The 20,685-nt window shown below is 40.2% G+C and overlaps 2 protein-coding genes across 4 annotated transcripts; one reads left to right on the top strand and one right to left on the bottom strand.

The window, feature by feature from the left end:
- The first annotated feature begins 101 nt into the window (after positions 1–101).
- LOC145462705 (putative iron/ascorbate oxidoreductase DDB_G0283291) lies at positions 102–5,557 on the top strand. The gene is made up of 2 exons (XM_081446285.1): positions 102–3,190; positions 5,058–5,557. The coding sequence occupies exons 1-2, from the start codon at positions 2,929–2,931 to the stop codon at positions 5,333–5,335; spliced, it is 540 nt and encodes a 179-aa protein (XP_081302411.1). The 5' UTR covers positions 102–2,928; the 3' UTR covers positions 5,336–5,557.
- A 717-nt stretch (positions 5,558–6,274) lies between these two features.
- On the bottom strand, positions 6,275–19,345 carry LOC145462704 (uncharacterized). 3 transcript variants are annotated; one of them, XM_081446282.1, is made up of 5 exons: positions 17,943–19,342; positions 14,327–14,662; positions 9,637–10,070; positions 8,763–8,875; positions 6,275–7,024 (listed from the first exon to the last, which is right to left on the bottom strand). In XM_081446282.1, exons 1-5 carry the CDS (start codon positions 17,998–18,000, stop codon positions 6,910–6,912), a joined length of 1,056 nt encoding a protein of 351 aa, XP_081302408.1. In that variant the 5' UTR covers positions 18,001–19,342; the 3' UTR covers positions 6,275–6,909. The 3 variants fall into 3 exon arrangements, with proteins under 3 accessions (XP_081302408.1, XP_081302410.1, XP_081302409.1); XM_081446284.1 differs by lacking the exon at positions 17,943–19,342 and adding an exon at positions 15,485–17,903; XM_081446283.1 differs by lacking the exon at positions 6,275–7,024 and adding an exon at positions 7,033–8,073 and having other exon boundaries at positions 17,943–19,345.
- Between the last annotated feature and the right edge of the window lie 1,340 nt (positions 19,346–20,685).

The following is a 20,685-nucleotide window of genomic DNA, read 5'->3' as shown; positions in this document are numbered from 1 at the left end:
ATCCCTTTATACTCCTTGCTCCTCTTTTGCTCCAGAAGACGATGGAAGCTAATCTAGGATTAGTAGTCACTCACTCACTCACTCACTCACTCACTCACTCACTCACTCACTCACTGTCAATCCTCTTCGTTCGTAAAGGAATATAGGTCCTCCACTGGTGCCCGCCACCTGACCCTATTTTAAGCAGTGCGTTTCGCTTCCCGGCTATCCCCCGACTCTAGATGTGCCATTCTTGTGCGCCTCCAGGCGTGCTGGAGTCTGAGTTGTCTCTCCCCCAACTCAGCCTCTCTTGTGCTTCCCCATTGGGTTCCACTCTATAACCCTCTTAGCTATGTAGGATTAGCAGTTTATTTTTCTTTCTTACCTTGTAAAAAAGCGTTTTGTTTTGTTTTGTTTTGTTTTTTATTTTATCGCTGATATTTCGTGTAGCACGGAGAAACAAATGTAAGGTCAGGTTCACGGCGACTGTTGAAAGGTTGAATTGTCACTTGCTAGACAACTTGTCGCGATGAGACTAGCGTGTGTGGGAGATGCTTTACTAATCGAATTAAGTCAGAGATCACGGAAAATCAGCTGTGATTGACGGTGATTCAAATTGGAGTGTATCTAATTGTCGAGAGTCGAGAGTTGAGAGTCGAGGGTAAAATGTCGAGAGTCGAGGGTAACATGTCGAGGGTCGAGGGTAACTTAAAAAATATATTAAAATAAAGTGAAAAATAAAAAATAAAAATATAGTATATATGAAATAAATTGCTGAAGAAATCAAGACAGAATTTTCTTTCGCCAGCTTTTCTTTATTTTTGAGTAAAGCGTTGCGTGACACGGCCAAATGACTTCTCGCTCCTTATAGTCTTGGGCGGTGATACCAAAAGCGTTGTCTGTACTGTCACGCAAACGTAAACTCTTATCAGATCAGAGGAAATATGCACGCTAATTTTCATTTCTCGATATTCACGCTTATTATCTCCAATTAATTATTATCCAATTAATCAATTATTTACCGTCCTCTGGTCTAGAGGTACGACTGTATTAGACATTTTAGAGATCAGTACCTAAGAAATTGGTACTATTTTTTCGTTTTGCTGTAATGGAACATTAAAAATTGAAATCTGCGTGACATCAGTAACAAGGTCTGTCACCGAGTAATCACGCGACGTTTAAACGGCAAAAAATGTGTGGTTTTTCCCTATTTTTTTTAGGAGGGCCATTAAGAATTCGATAAAAAGTAACAGAATAAACGCTAAAATGGCTACTGCTACACCCTGCTCTAGAGCTTCCAATAAATACCAAATAAACTAGAGAGAACTGTTTGAAAGTATCCAATGTTATCTTAGGCAGTCCATGAACAAACAGGAAGGCATTGAAGGCTAAGATAAGATAACAGAAATGCCATCCCCTATTCTTTAGTACGTCACATAACCCTATTTCAGTCCACTATGTTTACGTTAATTTTGTTTGCTTGGCGAGTATTAGAACAAGGCATGAAAACAATGAAAACAAAGATAGTTAGTGGTTTATAATAACGTTCTACAGTCCTAAAGGGAGATAATAAGCGTGAATATCGAGAAATGAAAATTAGCGTGCATGTTCAGCTATGTTTCCTCTGATAAGAGTTCACGTTTGCGTGACAGTACAGACAGCGCTGTTGGTATCACCGCCCAAGACACGCAACGCTTTACTCAAAAAAAAAAAAAGAAAAGCAGGCGAAAGAAAATTCTGCCTTGATTTCTTCAGCAATTTATTTCATATAAACTATATTTTCATTTTTATTTTTTATTTTTCACTTTATTTTAATATATTTTTTAAGTTACCCTCGACCCTCGACCCTCGACATGTTACCCTCGACTCTCAACATTTTACCCTCGACTCTCGACTCTCGACAAGTTACACTCATTTAATTGACGATAATCGAACGTAAACTGAAATACAATGCGGTGAATAAACTAAATACTAGATAATAGAAGATTACAAGATGACAAGAGTCACGAAATAACAATAACAAACATTCCAATCATAACTGCGGTGTGGCAATACTTCCAGTCAAACTTCTCAGTAAAGACAATGAAAGTCATCAGTGATCCCAAGCAGATACACATACTGCTAACTGTCCTAATACAATAAATGATAACACTCTAAGATCTTGAAAGCAATAAAATTGCACCATGCGATAAAACGTGCTTGCGTGAGCGCCACTGAAAGCGATGTGGGAATTTAATAGCAAGGAAAGGACTTTTAACTGAATTACCAGAGATTCTTATAGGAAGCTGCTAAATAGAAACCTAAGCTAGGGGGAGTATAAACTATAAAGATCTGTCACTAAACAGGATGAAATAAAAGCTTTAAAAACCGGGGCTCTGCCGCGTGTTGGACTTAGGACAATAGGCTGTTGTATAAAAACCGAGACTAAAGGCACTTAAGGTTAAAAAACGTCCAAACTTGAAACTTATAATAAAAAACAAGCATAGAAAATAGTTTGTACTTACACATCGGTTCCCGCTTGCACTCTAAATAGTCAAGGGTAGCTTAAAACTTAATTTACTTAAAAACACGAACTGTGCATGATAACTGAAACTTGAACTACTGGCGCGAATATGCCGCTAACACTATCTATATACGTGTAAAAACTAATGACGTCATTGCTACGCAACAAATTGACGAATCTGAAAGAATCAAGATTACTCAATTAATTAGAGAAGCCTCGATATAGTGTTTATTACAACAAAAATAAGATCAAATTTCATGCGAATCCAGGGCTTTGGGCAACCAGGCCCTAACAAGACGTGCCATTGGTCAGTCTAAAACTCGACTCTGACCAACTAACTTGACTGCTCCATGCTCAGGTTTGGCAAGCACTTGAAAATTCAGCAAATATATTTAGAATCAAGCAAGTAAACCTGTCACCATTTTGCCACTAACCTTGAGCTTTTTATGTCGTTATTTAGCCACGCCATTATGAGAGGCCTGGCTCTTAGCCTGAAATTCAACGACGATTACTTCCACGACAAATTCAACCCAGCCTTCCCTCTGCTAGCTTTGTGGCACTACCCACCCGTCCCCGAAGAGTCAGACTCCTGGGGGGTGGGACCTCACACGGATTACGGTGTGTTGACGATACTTATGCAAGATGACGTAGGAGGACTGCAGGTGGAGACAAATGGAGGGAACTGGATCGATGTTACTCCAATTCCAGGTGAAAACACTAATTTCTTTCTTTCATAAATGGTTGCCAATTAAAAATTCTTCTGTAAGTATTACAATTAGCCCAACTAACCTCGTTTTTGAGTTGATAATTCAAAAGAATTTCTACTCTCAAACGAGGTTAGTTGGGCTAATTTAAATGCGTACAAAAGAATTTTAAATTGGCAGCCATTTATGAATAGGGTCTATAACGTGGTCAAAGTAGGTGCGGACGATAAGCAAATTGTCAAATTGTCCGATCTCGCTCGTTGACGCATCTCATAAATTAACATATAGATTTAGCCAAGCCTAAAAGCGAGACTCTTGAGCCGGGTTGTTCAAAGCCCGATTAAGCTAACCCAGGGTAAGCGAGAATTTTGATTAGAGTTATGTAACTTTGCGGTGAGATTTTCTGTTTTTATATAATAAATTAACAATAGCCTCCATTTGGCGCGAAAATAAGCTCGGATATTTGTCCGTGGGCATTGTCTGTTCTGAGAAGCGAACAGTTTTCCGAGAACGTAGTTCGAGGAAAACTGCATGTGAGCTTTGAGGAACAGATAATGTCCAAGGACAAATATCCGAGCATATTTTCGCGCCAAATGGAGGCTTTTGTGTTTATTATCCTTCAAATATATTGCGCAACACGCACGGTTTTGAAAATCGGGGAATATCTTTCTGATATTCACCAGTTTTGGCTGGGGAACATTCAGTCACGTGATGCGTTTAGACCAATCGCGCGTGAGCGAAATATTTGATGGATTATAATCCTGAAGAGACCCACGGCAACATGGAATCTATTCGTTAAATATTGTTTGGCCTTGTACTTTGAGTTTGAATAATCTCAAAATACACAAAACAAAAGCAGTGATAAATATTTGTATACAAGAAAAATTTATACTTCGGTTCACTTTTAATCCTGGGTTAGCGTTAACCGGCTTCCGAACAACCCGGCCCTGGTTACAGCAAGTTAACCTGACATAAGCCCGCGATGCAATCGAAAGCCAGCAGTTGGTCAGTGGTCAATTTCGAAAAAAAAAATTGACGTCGATGAGCTCTAAACTGGAGCCCGCGATATGGTCACGTAAAATGGTCTCGCGGTTGAGTTTGATGTTGGTTTACGCCTTGCTCCAAGGATTTTCCTCCCTCCACAAAGACGAACACTCCAAATCTCAATTCGACCAGGATAGAGGACCCACATAGAAACCAGCTAGAGCTAATGTGGGTTCCTCTCTAAATATTACAAGTTATCTTTCAGTTATGTTATTTTCAGAGGGCCCGCCTATTATTTTATAATGCGGGAATGATATGAATGGTTACTGAAGGAAGATAAACCATAGATGATCTCAAGGTACACAGAATGCGTTATAACTGAAACAGAATAGGAGCACTATTTCAAATAAACGCATTGACGGGGGTGCGCTTATTCGAAGGGAGGCATTTATTGGAACAAGGTCGCTATATGATGTGAATCATTACTGTAATAACTTTGTTTGCCAATCAACGCGGCTTACGTCTTCTTCACGTGTGTGGTTGGGCACCGCTGTCAGAAAAGCTTGATTGTGTAAACCGGGCTTAAAACCAACAGCCACCTTCTTACTCTTCGATCACAAGCGGTCTCAGTGGATAGTAGATGTTGTAAGGAATCAAACAGAGCTGGTCCTTATCAAAACTGAGATAATGCGAATCAAAAAAATTCTAAAAGAAAGATATTCATGGTGTGTTAATATACCTTTAATCAATTCCACACTGGTCAGTTGACGGGTGTCACTGTAAACTGCAGAGTTCCATTCCGATTCCAATCGCTTAGTTTGCACCGAATAACAACTTTTGCAGGAAATCTCACTATATAAGTATTCTTTTGCCTTCGTCTGCCGTAGGAACATTTGTAGTCAACATTGGTGACGTGATGGAAGCCTGGACCGAGGGACAATTTCGAGCCACAATGCACCGGGTGAAGAACTCGACATCCAAACATCGGATCTCCGCACCATTCTTTTTCCAGCCGAGACTTGATTGCGTCATCACACCACTTGATGACGTCATAGCCACTGACAGCGCTGGTAAAGACACAAGCACAAAGCTGGCGCTCCACAAGCCTTTTAAGTTTGGAGAATATGTCTTAAACAAGTTTGAAAAATCGTATGGTGATAATTAGGAAACTGGCCTGTTATGAACCTGGTCTGAAAAGTTATCAGTAACATAATATAAAGGACAAAGTTACTAAATACAGACAAAGGGCATTTATTTTTAGAGTTTTGTCCGTCTCGGGAAAGCAACTCCAAATATTCCCGACGGCCACCTGAAGACCTTCGAAGAATCTAAAGTTTTTTCTAAGACTGCCGAAGTTGGCCCGAAGGCTTCCAAAATATGACCCGAAGGTTTCCGATTATTCCCGAAAATCTCCCGAAGAAGATTTTTGAAATAGTCGAAACATCAGCAAATATTTTTGAAAGTCTCCCGATGTCTTTTTCGTGCTAATTTTGCCTTTTGTGTCATTAACAAGTAAACTAATGTTTCCAGTGTCAAATTGGCAAATCGCCCTCGACGCGTAGTCGGCTGGAAATATTTTGAAAACACACATGTTAAGGTTCACTTTCCACGGACCATTCTCTATTCTTCTGAGCTCTGAATTCTTAGTTTGGCACGTGACGTCATCGCCGCCATATTGGATGCCGTTAACAGAAGACTTCCGTCATCTAACATGGCCGCCAGGAATTTGTCATTTGAATCTCTCGGATGGGTAGCAGGCCCTCAATCCCGTGTTATACAGTGACCTACAGTAGTTTGTCAATCGATTGTCCACCGTAAGTTTGCTTTGGTTGTTTTTACTAGAGCACTAGCCGGGGAACACTGATGGGTTTCTGCCTGAGATATCTGTCTACGTTTCGAGGCTCCTCTTGCAGCACTGGAGCTGTCCTGTGCTATTAATAATAATTTAACAAATCGAATGTGGTTTAGCGTTGTCTGTACTCTTATCAACAACGATATGCGTCAGCACAGTGGTCGAAATGTTGTGGACTCACGAGGCGCAAGTGAGTCCACGACAAATTTTGACCACTGTGATGACGCGTATCGTTGTCGATAAGAGTACAGACAACGCTAAACCCCATTCGATTTGTTTTTTACCACAATATCAACGTCAAAGAAAATGTTTTTTTCAGAGCGCGAGCTGAAAAAGGCATTGCGTGACACATTGACGCGAGCAGCGTTGTCTGGACTCTTGGCAAATTAGCCAATCAGATTGCAAGATTAGCAGCAATTGTGGTAAAAAAAAAACAATATTGTGACTTGCTCATCAAAAAAGCACTGTTTTGGATTCGACGTCGAGCCTCTTCCCCTTGTCTCCCTCCCTCACCCAAACCGGGTCTCCCCTATTTCTCTAAGGGTCATCTTTCTGAGACCACCTCACCACTTGCATAAATATCGAATCCCAGACACAAAATAGATATATTACCTCTCATTTTAATAGTTATACGTCTTTTTCTCTCACTTTTTTGTTATATTTACAGCAATACTGCTGTACGAACCCTTCTTCGAAATATTCCATACTTGTGTGGCACGGAAAGCATTATAAATCACGTTCCTAATGATCCTATGGAGGGAACCTTTTCTTCTGTATCACCAAAACCAAGGTCGAGTGAGGTAATTACAAGGTTAAAGTTATTTAAGGTCCCCTGCTAGAAACTGTTCATTTAATACATTTGTAGTAGCCTTGCTGTTTTGAAGCAGTTATTCGTCTTTTTTTACCAGTTCCCAAATAAAGGTGAGTCCAGTGGAGTCGGCGGAGATAAAGTTTCTTCCCGCAAAACAGCACGTAAGGATACCACCCTGGTGTTGGTTTTCCCTGCAAAGGAAAAACGCACATCACAAATTAATAAGAAGGAGGAAAACATAGAGAATAAAACTTAGGTTGTGTCCTAACGGTTTCGTGTTCTGTTGGTCAGCTCTTTTAACCGGCGTGAAATTCAGTTGAAACAGATGATTTAGCAAACTCTTCCCAGTACAACCAAATCAACTTAAAACGGTTGATATCAAGATAACACGGCCAAACTGTTATTATCAACCGTTCAGAACCGAAAACGGGAAGAAAAGAGCGTCTCAACTGACATCAAGCCTAATCGCTGTATAGAAATGGTTTTTCCAAAAATAACACTATCTTAGTCGGTGAAAGCAACCGGTTCAGTGTACGTAATCACAGTCACAGCGGTTGTTTACCATTTACCCCCAAGTTCCGGAAATTTCGCGGTCAGAATGTAAATGGTAAGACACTTTTGGCTCGAAATAAACGGAACGTTTACTTCTATTTTATTTTCACAGGGCCTCACAGAATACTGTACCACTTTTCAGTGATGTGAGCCCCCTGTATAAAGATTGTTATTATTCTTATGTCTTGAACGGTAGTCCAAAATTTCCAGCCGAAATTTCCAAGTGGAAAATATGCTGACCATTTGCAACTCTTCGCCACCACCTTGGATTGAACTCGTCCGGTAAATTGTTTTTGTTGTTGTTGTTGTTTGAGTAAATTGTAAATGGCCAATCCGAACTAAACTTACCACCAGCCATTTTTGCTCACCATTTGCACAAACTGTCGAAGAACTAGTTTCTCCATGTAAATGGTAAACAACCAGTAACACGAGACAACCTCAACACGAGGAAGAGGCTCAGTTCCTCTCCACAATACGGTTCTCGCATGAGTCTGACATGTTTGTGAACGGTTTGTGAATTATCTAAAGAGAAAGCCTGTCCCTTTTCAGATCTTTCATCCTCAGTAGGCTTAGAATGTCACTGGTAGTGTACGTAGAGGAAGCCCAAAGTTACACTGGAAAATGATGCTAGAGGGTAGATATGAAGAAAGCTGGTTTTGCGAAGGCTTGAAATACCACCTCTAGCTGGCTGAAACGAACAAACAAACCATCTACAAAGAATGACTACACTATATATTTCTGCAGTTTGGCCAGACCACGTAGGCAGCTGTGATATCTTTTGTACGGAGTCGGAGCTTCATTATTAGAAGCAACCTTCGAGTTCACCTCTAAATCGAAAGAAAGGGGAACGGTAAACATCGTTGTTTTTCGCTCTCATTCACTATCTGGTGCTATACGGTACGGATGAATCCTAACAAGCACACAGTGCGTACAGGTTCTGGCTAAACCGCGGAAAATTTTTTTTTCTTTAACAATGTCCGACAAAAGTAGTTGAGACACTTAGAAAATTACCATTTTCGATATTTAACCTCTTATTCTATTTCAGTTACATCTCAGCGTTGATTCTCTAATACCCCCGGTCCCCCAATTCAATGTTGAGTAGGTTCTGTGGTCTGTGCAGTCACCAGTCTTTGGGGGAAAGGGGACGGGTGGGGGAATGTTTCCAAGACGCTCGAAAAACGAATTTCACTACGAAGTGTCTCAACACTTTTGTCGCTCATTATAGCTTTTAAATGGTTTATTTTGACTTAAATCACGCAGAGCTAAATAGAGGAAGATTGGAGAGAGCACGTATTTCTATTCTTGACTAATCAGATCGTTTACAGGTCTGCCTTAACGAGATTAAAAGGTCGTGCGCTGAACTAAGCAAAAACATACCGGGTATTGTGCCAAGTGCTCCAGGAATTCTTTCCTATAGAGTCCCAGATGTTGATCGTCGCGTCAGATGCCGCGCCCACAATGTACCTGCCATCCGGGATAAAGGAAATGGCCTGTCGAGGACAAACACGGTGTAATGTCAGAAAGAAAATCACAGCTATTACTTATAGAGTTAGGTCAAAAGCCTAAGCTTGTTCTTGTCAGCCGGGTGCAAATTTTCTCCTTGGACATTATCTGTTCCTCAAAGCTCACAGTTTTATTCGAGCTACGCTCTCGGAAAACCGTTCACTTCTCAGAACAAAGAATGTCCGCGGACAAATATCCTAGCATATTTTCGCTCAAGATGGAGGCTATAGACGGGTTCACGCTCTTAGTTGCATCATGGGTAATCAGTGCCGGTAAAATTTACAAAGAAGCAAAGCTATAAAACATACGTTTTTCTTTATATTTCCGTTCCGATTTCATATTTGGACACGAAACATATCCTGGAGATGGAGAAACCCCTTTTCTAGGTTTACCAGCGTTTTTGAGCCGATCGGGTGATTGTTGTGGGCGTAGGAATTCTTTTACGGTTAAAACCAAATAATTTGATCAAGCCGCTCAAGCCACAAAAATAATATCTCCGATATTCTGGTAAGTAGGCTAATGCCCAACTCAATCGACTCAAAAACGCTAGTAACCGTAGAAAAGGGGTTTCTCTATTTACAGTAAAAGTTTCTTCTCGAAAATGAAACTCAGAGCGGAAATATGAAGAAAACCGTATCTTTTGCCGCTTTGTTTCTTTACAATCTTGCCCTTTTTACACATGATGCAACTAAGAGCGTGAACCTGTCTATTGTTTACATATTAAAGGGTATAAAAGCTCATTTTAAACCTTCAGTTGCTTGTCAGTGCTTCTCAAATCCACACCGTTCTCGGCTTCATAACTGCATCCGTGCATCGTCCAAAACGTCACTCTGTTGCCAGCTAGGGAAGCAAACACCGGATCAACCGGCGAAAAAATCACGCTTTTCACCGGTGAGGTAAATTCCGGCAGCGTTGTGGCGCACTGCCAGTCGTTGTCTTGTCTCCATGCTCGGATGGTCCTGTCGTCCGAGCCCGTAAGAACTACAGCACCATCACGAGAGAACTGAACAAAATTTACTGCGGCGGTGTGCCCGACCAGTTGTTTCACATCCCCTCCGGGAACAAATTCCCCCGCTCCGGGTCGTATCTTGTACAATCGAGCGGTCTTGTCGCGAGAAGCCGAGGCCAAAAACTTGCCGTCTTTGGAGAAGGCACAGTGAAGGACAACATCCGAATGCAGCTCTGTTATTTTAAAAAAAGTGACGAAATATTATAACAAGTCATTTCTCTGCGTTTAAATTCAAGATATATATCAACATGACGTTTGAAAGACCGAGAACACTCTAGGATGAGCTTATCATAGGTAGGTACGTTAACCCGGCGTATCTAATCGAACGTTCGGTAATCGAACCCGATCGAACACCAATCGTTCGATTGGGTTGGGTAATCATCACACTAAAATTTGGTCAATCGAACAAAATCGAACGGTCGACAGTCCTACTCAATCAAACGTGCGATTACTAACTCCTGTTTGTTTTTCTGTCTGTTTGTTTGTTTTTGGACGTTTTTCTAGGTTGATTAGATTACTCCTGCGCGATTTACTTATCAAGAAATGGAATCCGAACAAAACTGAATCGGATTGATTTCATTTGCATTCGATTTTGTTTGATTGGTTCGATAATCGAACTCACAGCAAAATAGATGTTCGATTCTGTTCGATTACCGAACTCAATGATCGAACAATTGGTGTCCTATTGGGATCGATTGAATTTTGGTTCGATTTTGTGCGATTTGATACGCCGGGAGGTTAATTAACATGTCATAATGTGTCACGTCGTGAAGTAACCACACTCTTTGTATTATATTCGGGAGGTGGGGGGGCGGGGGGGAGGGCTCTACAAACCCGTTTGAAATGAGCTACAGCAGAGTCAATAGAGAATACGGTTTTTATATTTTTAGCTTTGAAACACCATCATAAATCGAATGCGTTTAATTTTAAACTAGAGTGGGGCTTATAATAGACCAGAAGCCATAATCGGGGACGGAGACCGTAAGTCTTGGGATCCGCGCGCACCTATGATATGGGACAATTTTTCTATTTTCAGAACAAATTGCGCCATCCTGACGTCATATATCCGCGCGGATCCGCGCACGTGTCGGGGGCTCTCGCATGGATGTTGTCACGTTGAGTGATCAAATCGAGCCGCGAGATTCTCTTGCAGATTTTTCACAGCGATGGCAGGGAATAAGGCAGGGAATAAGAACCAGGACTCTTATATGTAGTTTTATGCTCTGAGCTAACGGAAAAGTTGAGTTTTTGTTTTTATTCGCGCTGTGAATGAATAATATCTGCTCGCGCTAGTTGTACGCGTAAGTTTTTCGTTTGTTCTGTGAAGAAAAGTTATGTAAGAAAACTCTTTACTCTGGTATCGAGTTGATTTGTGAGTTTCCCAAAAAATGCTTAATCATAACCAAACCCTGTTTTTGATAGTTTCTTATGGTTTCTGTCTGTTTGGCGAGTTTGCAAAAGTGTTAGAAAGGAAAGTCTGACGCGTACATTCAGTAGCTCATTTGCATAGTGCAGCGCGCGCTCTTTCAAGTCCGAGTCGGTGTTTTCAATTGTCAACAAACCTTGACAAAGATTTATTTCGTGGTCTTTTGTGCCGAGATGCTGCAACAGTTTTCACGGACGCCAAAAGGCTACTAATATCATGTGTGTTTCTTTAACATAGTGAAATTTTACGCGGCGAAAATAAAACAAACAAGGAGTTTTGATAACTCTATCAACAAAATCGAAATCGTTATTCGAAGTTGATTAAAGAAAGCGTCATCGTAACTTTGCTGATTATTTCTGCTGTATTCACATATTTTCAGCTAAGCTTTTAATATGTTCTCAAACATTTATCAACCTTAAACATATTTAAAAAATAGAGATATTATATGAGTTCGATGTACGTTTTCACAAAAGTGGGGAAGTCCAATTCGTCATGTTTTACTGACTGTACAAAACACGCATCGGCGGGCGCTCTTATTCATCGACAACAGACAATTATTTTTACACAAACAAAACTGAGGAGCATCTACAGACATAAACTTTATTGTCACTTATTGGGCCTTGATAAAACATCAAGCGTTGCTTACAATTCAGGCGAAACTCGAACTTGCAATTATTTTTTTTTTGTTTTATTTTTCGGTCGAGATAGACACTGGCGAAATCCTCGCAAGCCTGTGGCAAGAGGAGGGAAACTTTGAAGTCCTGAAACGCTGCTATATCCAAATATACCCAACTAGTTTTTTGCTGTGGTTTGGAAGAGCTGTTAATCTTCAACGTATGTGAAACTTAGAGTGGAGTAATGTACAGCTCATTTAAAAGAAGCATCCGTCGGAACACAACTTGGTCAGCGATATCATATCTAAGCTTAAAGCGGAACATACCTAAATTCGATACTGTCTTACTTCACTCAAACTGGAGCAGCTTACGACGAAAATACTTAGCAAAATTCCAACAGACGTAAACGCGTTGAGTTGTAGGCCAAAAACATGACAAAATTTCGGGAATTTCGGACGCCATTTCCCCCGCGCGATATCCGCAAAAATCCTCGCAGCATGTACGCGCGTGTGCCTTAGGCGATGGCGCAATTTGTTCTAAAAATAGAATTATTGTCCCATATCATGGGGACAATTCCAATACTAGAAATGGCGCGCGCTTACGGCCTCCGTCCCCGATTATGGCTCCTGAATAGACCTCATCACGGTTTTCGACACCATCTTGACGGGTAGGCAAAGCGATCAGAAATTACAGTGTTCGTATCGGAATCCGATGGCAACAGTAACTTTTTCCAAAATTGAATTTTACACAATTTGTGTATCAAAACGTTAAAATGCTGGGTGGAAGATTGTATTCACCAAGTTTGAAGGACTCAGCTTGGCTAGAAGACGCTCAGTTAATTTTTAATTTCCCATACATTTGTCTATAATTTTTTTCCCGCGAACCGCGTCTACCCAGCCAAATTTTACAGACATATGTATGGAAAATTAGAAAAATTAACTGAGCGTCTTCTAGCCAAGCTACATCTTCCAAACTTGATGAATACAATCTTCTACCTAGTATTTTAAAGTTGCGATTCACAAATTGTGTAAAATTCATTCCCATACAAACACTGTAATTTCTGACCGCTTTGCCTACCCGTCAAGATGGCGTCGAAAACCGTGATAAGTCTATATCGAAAGGAATATTTTGTTTACAGGTAGATGGCCCTATAACCCGGGGGACTTATAAGCGGGAGGCCTTATTAGTAGCAGTTTACAGTATGCTCTTCAATTAGATGTCTATCAGAGCGCCTGCTGTGTTTTTATTTCCGAATCAGATTTTTATGATCACACCAAACGAGAAAAATATTGAACCCGCTTCCCTAAAGCCGATGTTATTGTTAGTTTCTAGACATTTTCATCCGAAAATCGATCGAGATATATTTGTCCTTGAATTTTCCCACTAAAATCAACTTTCTGTTCATTTAATTTATGGCCTTTATTCTACCGGGTTTTTTTTTTTTTTTTTTTTTTTTCACATTTCCGGGTGTGTATTTTTTTCTGTGTCTCTTCGATAAAAGCACACCTCATGACTTTATCTAAGGGCAAATGATGAAAGTTGCGAGTACAGATTTAAGCTGGAATCGAAAAAGTATCGAGGGCCGTTCGTAAATGACGAAACAAGTCTATATATTGAAAACAAAGAAAGTTTACTAACATAGAAATTTTGCTTCCCTCAGTCAATTTCGACAAAACAATTAAAAAAACAACTAATCATTAAGTAGTTTTTTTTTTTCGTATGCAAATTTACACGACTTCCGACTGATATATTTTGCGATAAATATTTTATTTTACTTCGAGTCTGGACAGGTGCAAGAACTTCGCAAAGGTTGCTTTCGGTTTAAATACAACTGACTTAGAACAAGAATTATATACTCAGATTCGGCCATTGAAGCTAGGTTCAGTGTAACCCTTTCCTATGAATTCAATGTCTTCAGTAACGTACTAATGAATGTAAAAGACAATGATCGAAATGGCTTTTAAGCGAGAGCAAAATTGAAGACCCAAAAGTGCGCAAATTTACAGGTGTGGCGAGCGATACAATGGCTTAGCGGCAAAAACCTGATGTTTATATATTTGTTGCCAACCCCGGTTTTCTTCCGTGGTAAAACACTTTTTCGAAATTTCAATGTTACGTTATGTACGAAAGTCATAAATGTGTTATCACAAAAATGCCCCTCCAATACAGCATTCAGTTTAAACTGCAGAGTATACATTTGTCCAGCACGGGTTTAATATAGTCTTGGCTTGATCGGTTTGCAATAGCTAGAATTAAATTCAGTACCCGTAAAATACTAGCGGGAATCGTTGCGGTTAATACGATTGCATAAAACTTATTTCTGCCTTTCAATGCAAAGTATCCACGTTGAAGAATATATTCTGTAAAAGAGATGAAACTTTGTCCTTACCTAGTCGAGAAGCGCGTCTCCCAGTATCATGGTGCCACAGGATGACTTTTTTGTCTTTTGAAGAGGAAGCTAAAATCGATCCAATTGAGCAGAAAGAGCAAGATGTAACTTCTCCAGTATGGCCGCCCGAAAGAGTCCTCAAAATCTCTCCGGTCGCTATTGTCCAAAGAATAATTTTTCCATCGACAGAGCAAGTAGCGAGGATTTTCTCTTTTGGATCGACAGCGCAGTGCAACACTGCACCTTCATGACCGTATTCTAGGCGATGAACCAAGCGCCTCTCGTACAAAACACTGCTGTCTCTTGAAGACATGCCTACCAGCTTTGCGCCTTCCCCTGAAAAAGAGAAAAATCCAGATAACTTTTTCCAGTCAAACTCAGTCTGATCTATAGAGCGATTGAAAAAACACTTCGCCCAGATTTTAATTTTAGTAAGGCGTTCCAAGCTGCCAGAGTTGTTGTCATCTGGCAGAAGTGACAGTAGTTGGCACCTTGACGAGTCTATGCAAATTTAATATCAGAAGCATTGTCGGCCAGTATTATTGTTCTCGCGGACATAACATAAGAAAGCAGAAAACTATTGTCACGTCACCAGAAAAGATACACTTCGTCGTGACACAAACAAAAGAACATCATGAATAAATATCTAAGAGGGGAAATATCAAACCATGGTCATAATATATGGACAGTGTGCTACAAAAATAGTCCCTTTTCCTAGTTAAGGGATTTCTATCTTTGCTTAGGCCAGCTGCTTGTGTTAAATTTTAATTTTCGGGGGTTTCTTTTCACAAATATGTTACTCTTTTGACTGCATCAGTCGCCTTTTCGTTCAAAATCGTAAGCTGCGAATAATCGTTTTCTCTTTGTTGACTGTTTGTAAGAAAATGAAATAACTTTCAGTACCGTAAAACGAAAGATTTTGGCTTTAAGCCCCCTGAAGCGAAGACCATGCATCGACAGACAACACTGAAACAAGTGAAAATTCGACCTTACTATTGCAGTCGAACTCTATGAAAACAGTCAAAAGCGCACATCAAATTCACAGGCAAATCCACCGAGTCTGATCTGAATTAAAATATCATTTTAGTTTTACTTTTCATGTCAAGACTTGCAAGTTTTATAATTTGGTGTTGATTAAGGTTGACAATCAGAACTTACCTGTAAAATTAAAAGCAGAGGAGAAGAATTAATAACTCCAGGTCGATTGGCCAGTCGACACCAAAGTTTATATCTGACCGACTTGTCGTGCGCAATTAACTGCGCAAATGTTTTTCTTTGAGGTGAATGACGTTTTGTTCGTTTAGCTTGATATAGCTTGATATACACGTCAATCAATCACTTAATTGTTACTACGATGTTAAGATATAAAAAGTGAGGTCAACCTTGATTTGTTGCACGCAAAGAGCTTGAGAAAATAAGTGGGGTACAATGTTGTTTTGGTGGGTCACGCCATCTGTTTTCCGACTTCGTATTAAATCATAAATAGCCTTGACGTAGATCTGCATCGATCTTCGGTCAAATTGCGTTCAAATATTTTTCTGAGTTCTACTCACTAAAATGGACTGTACGGGCAGGCGCGCGCCGCCCGCAGTGGGTATCATTTTCGACTTTTTCAGGCTCGAGGGATATAAAATTTTAGCGATTTTTCGTGTTAGTTGAAGAAAAGAAGGGAAGAGAAAACTGGCCAAAAGATGATAGTTAAAATCAACCAGATATGTTTTCGGGAAGGAAACCAGCGCTGAATTATGAAGAAAATCTTTAGTCCAAAGCCATCTCTTCCTCCAAGGACCCGATGGCTAATATGAGGAGAGTACAGCAACGGCAACGGAACGGGAACGTCGCTAAACAAAAGGTTTAATGAGTAGAACAATGGCTGTGCACGTGCGTTATAATTTTTGGTACATTTCTTTGCCGTCCTCTGCAAAACAACAATGTGAAATGACCAAATTCTGCGTTGTCTGGACAACGTGAACCACGACGGCTAATTTTTCAAACTTTTATTTCAAATTTATCGCTGTGTCCGAGATTCAGTTTCGTGATAGTTTTGACACTGATAAACAAAGTAAATGACTTTAGAGCAGAGATTCGCAGGTAGGATGTAAAATCATTTTTTAATCGACGTTGTTCTCGGCTGGGTGGGTTCCATAGTGCATCAAAGGAACCGACGAATCCGTGACCAGATTCCTTTGATGCACCATGATCCGAGTGATCTTGGATCACTGATCCTGATCCAGATCACCCCAAAGGAACGCACCCTTAACCTCCCTAGTGGTTCTGTGACGGTATAATGTTCTAGGTGAAGATACTAACAGGCACATAACCCGATTGGAAAATGTCTCTTCTCCTATTGATCGTTTTTTTCCTTCAGGATTTTTCTTGCAAAAAAAAAAGAAAAGAAAAGAAATCTCGTGGTCGTTGACATTGGAAACATTCCCCTGTCACCTCGGCCAGTTTCAAAGCTCCACAGAGATAGTGGAAGTAGGTCGAAGTACTACAAAGACTTCAAAGTCCGCGAAAACAAACTGCAAAGCAACTGAAAAGCGTCTGTAAATGTTGATGACCTTGGGTAATGACCTGTTAGTTTTGTTATTCACTGAATGCTGTTAGGCAATTTGCAATTAAATTGATCTCTGTGAATTCCCATTCTTCTTTAAATGGTAACACAATACCAAAGCTCTTATCGTTTCAAATTAGGCAGCGTAACTATAAACATCTTCCAGTGAAAGCTGGCGGACAATATTCGGGTGATTGTCCAAAACACGTCCTGTGAAGCACGTGAGAGATTTGCCATACTTTCATTCGGATAACCTTTGTTCCAAGGTTTTTTTAACTTTCATTTTAAGATCATTTGTGTAAAATTGCGTTTAAAAAACCCCTTTAAAGATTGCTACGACGTGTAAATTTGCAGTCAATTTCTCAATTGTTGTAACTGTGTTCTTGATTGTAATTTTGCCGGAAACAGCTTTCTGAACCTGTTAAATTCTTGGCAGCATTTTCTATCTTCGCGAATTAACAAACTATATAAATATAAAATGTCATAGCTTACAGCTTACCATAATCATATGTGCAGACGAAGTAAAGCACCGATAACCTTAGTGACCTCTCAATATCGTGTTTTATTTTCTGATTAAAGTATTTCAAACGTTTTAGAAACGAGCTGGACATACTTGTACTCCGCACATCTCACTGAATTCGACCTTTCTGGGCGCGACGTTTCATTTTCTTGCTTGTTTTTGACAATTTGCTTCGTGTTTTTCATTTGCGTGATCTACTAGAAGTAAATCTACATTTAGAAATCCTGTGCATTCTACGGACGTTACGACAATTAGGCCAACAAGAATATAACCACGAGAATAAAACACAAATTGTATGTATGCATGTATGCATTCAAACCAAACTGCCGAAGTAAAGTTGCTCATTTCCCCAGTATGGTGTTGTGTTTAATACATGCACTGAATACCGAACGCGGGTTGTAAAATTGCGGTAGGCGCAGAAATTATTTGACAACGATTTGCTTGTGTTGAAAGAAAGTTGTAAAATTACATGAGAAATATTCAAAGCAAAGCAATGCAATGACAAGCAAAATAGCAATATAAACTAATAACTAAGTACTCACTCTTTGAGTCCACTCTCTCCGGACCTAAGCTTCGTTTCTTCGGCCAACAAAATGTCATGGCAGCGTTTCAAACCCACTATTTTAAAATATCACGGCCAAGTAACCAGATTTAGCTCTTGGAAACTTTCGTAATTCAGTACTAAGGCTCAAAAACCATCTTTCTGTAGAATTAAGAATTTAACGTTGTAAAAAAAAAATTGTTCTACGAACTTTCCAGAGCGGCTGAAAGCGTAGCTATGACATGAACGTGATCTGAAATTTGAAGACAAATATTTCAGCAGTGACAGCCCATTGCAGTGCTAATATGTGCTGAGTGGGTGTTTGTGTCACGCAGAATTTGTTTTTAAATAACACTTGAAGGATTAATCAATCGCGTCGACCTGTTGTCGACCTTTAGGCGAGCGGCGAGGACACGGTTCACTGCTTTTCCTTCGTAACCCAAAGGTAGAAGGTAAAGTCTGCATACGAGAGCTCACGAGCCAAGTGGCCCATCACGCCTACACTTATCTTGAGTTAATAGTGCTTGTACCCGTAGGAGTACTTTGTTAGGCCGGCTCCAGAAAACAAAATCCGCCGCCAGCCCCAATCCCACACTTACTAGTAGAGAGGTGTTTCAAGAGAAAGATCTTAAATGTTTGTGACCGGGATATACTCCAAGATGGAACCCCATCTCAGACTAAACTGAGGCTAGACTTGGAACCAGCCCGAACACGGACAAAAGATAGTTTCCCCACCCCCCAACCATTTCATCGACAGCGGAAATCGCGCTTTTCCTGATATTTCCCGTGGGATTAACCCCTGAGTCGACGAGGGTGATATACCCGGGGGGGAATGTAGGAGAGTCCAGTGAGATTGTATGGAATCTTCGTCCCTGTGTAGGAGATGTTTCAAAACCTTGAGTAGAAGGTTGGCGGACAGGGGAAATTCCTAAAATTGTGTTTTTGAACGCGAAGCAGGGAAACAGCGGGTCACCGCCGTTAAAAAAATAAATATCATAAGGAGAGGACAAGGAAAGACAGAAATTAGCTTTCCCACTCTCTTAAGGCCAGCTATTATTTTTTCTTTTAGCTGAAGAATTGTCGAAACTAATCGTTCTCTTGTCCAGTGTTCTAGAATATTTAGAGTCTCATTTTTGTCTGTGGCCTGCCGTGACGTCATGTGATGACGCTGGATATGGCCTCATCAGTGACGTCACGCCAAAACGATCTCATAGACATTCTGTCTGAATGTCTATGAGATCGTTTTGGCGTGACTTCACTGATGAGGCCATATTTTAAATTATTTAAAAATCAAAGGCTCTTTGCTTTGGGCTGACTCGTGTCACTGGATTTAGAGTGCTTAGAAATCCACTGTTATGCCAAACCAAACAAGTGTTAGGCAAGCGTAACGCTTGACAGAGTAAACAGAGCGGATTTTCGTCTCCGGTGTTTTAACGATATACCGCGGTGTGGCACTAAAATTTTGCGGGTTCTAACTGAATTTTCGCGATTTTTGCGGTTTTTTCCACGATGCGCAAAAAAAGTTCCCGCAAAAAATTTACTCCACTGCCGGACGAAATTATACATGCAAACATCACAAGTAGAATCTTGTTGCTGCCAGTTACTAAAACGTCTCTTTCGGTCAGAACAAAACGGTGAAATGAGAAACAAAACGTTCGCAAATAAAAAAAAATAAGTATAGAGAAAAGGATCGTCTGAAGGTACCCCATTGAGAAGAGCATCTGCAATTCCGCACATGTAGTTTTGATGTAATTGCGATAGAGTGACACTGATTGCTGGATTACTGCGTTTTACATAGTTCCCGCAAAATACAAAAAACCTCGCCGATTCGCTGAACATTTTCTCCCGCAAACATTTAGTGCCACACGTACACCCGGGCACGTTCACCGAATCTCGCCAGATTTGACCCTTATTGGCAATTAACTTGTCTGATTTATACCTGTTTTGCTTATTCCCGGAAAGTGCACATTATATGTTAGATCCCCAGATTTTCAAGTTATGTTAGTATAGGGATGCATTTAGTTTTTTGAGACTTCAGTAGGGTTTCCTAAAACAGATTTTGACTCGGATTAGAATGTTTATTTTAAGCTTAAATTTGATGTTAGTTGCAGCTTTATTTCATGCTACAATAGTTGCCAGAGAAAGCACTAGGATGAGTTCGGAGTTATTGCTTGGTCTTCAAGAAACTGTAACTCAACTGAAACTACTCGTTTTGTTGTTGTACAGAAACAGAGCCACCTTGCTGCTCTTCGATTTCAGCAAGCAACTAAGAAAAGTTTTTTAAGCAACTTTTGCGATTTTAAGCAGCTTTAGAGCAAATTTTGGGGATATTTTTGAGCAACTTTTTGACATTTTTTGAGCAGAATCTGTCTAGGCCTCGCTATTACCCAGTGAATGCAATCCGACCTGGCCTGACCCATGTTGACTCGCCTAAACATTGCATTGAGATATTGATCATATCATAGACATCATAGACAATTTTTTTTTCTAATTCTTAACTGATTGCTTATTCGCAGAAAATGCGCATTAGAGTACGTAAGTTTTTATTCAGCCCTTTGAGATTACACCATTTTGTTAATGCTAGCTCCAGTCCCTTGTGGGGACAAAATTTGACCTATTTAATGAATTAATAAGGCCATTTTGGGCCGAGTGATCACTTCGTACCTCCACAAGGGAATGGAAATAGGAAATATTTACATTAGCAAAATGGCCTAAACCTGCCATTTACTGTCAAAATTGATTAA

Source organism: Orbicella franksi, chromosome 12, assembly GCF_964199315.1.
Source record: "Orbicella franksi chromosome 12, jaOrbFran1.1, whole genome shotgun sequence".
Lineage (NCBI taxonomy): Eukaryota > Metazoa > Cnidaria > Anthozoa > Scleractinia > Merulinidae > Orbicella > Orbicella franksi.
The sequence above is the reverse complement of the archived record's forward strand: the minus strand, read 5'-3'. Positions and strand labels throughout refer to the sequence as shown.

Bases quoted from the DNA above. Each gene is read 5' to 3' on its own strand.
- LOC145462705 (XM_081446285.1), top strand. From the start codon at position 2,929: ATGTCGTTATTTAGCCACGCCATTATGAGAGGCCTGGCTCTTAGCCTG. The intron at 3,191-5,057 runs GTGAAAACACTA...CGTCTGCCGTAG, and splicing joins CGATGTTACTCCAATTCCAG to GAACATTTGTAGTCAACATT.
- LOC145462704 (XM_081446282.1), bottom strand. From the start codon at position 18,000: ATGACATTTTGTTGGCCGAAGAAACGAAGCTTAGGTCCGGAGAGAGTG. The intron at 10,071-14,326 runs GTAAGGACAAAG...TTAAAATAACAG, and splicing joins GAGACGCGCTTCTCGACTAG to AGCTGCATTCGGATGTTGTC. The intron at 7,025-8,762 runs GTATGTTTTTGC...TTTCCTTTGCAG, and splicing joins AGCACTTGGCACAATACCCG to GGAAAACCAACACCAGGGTG.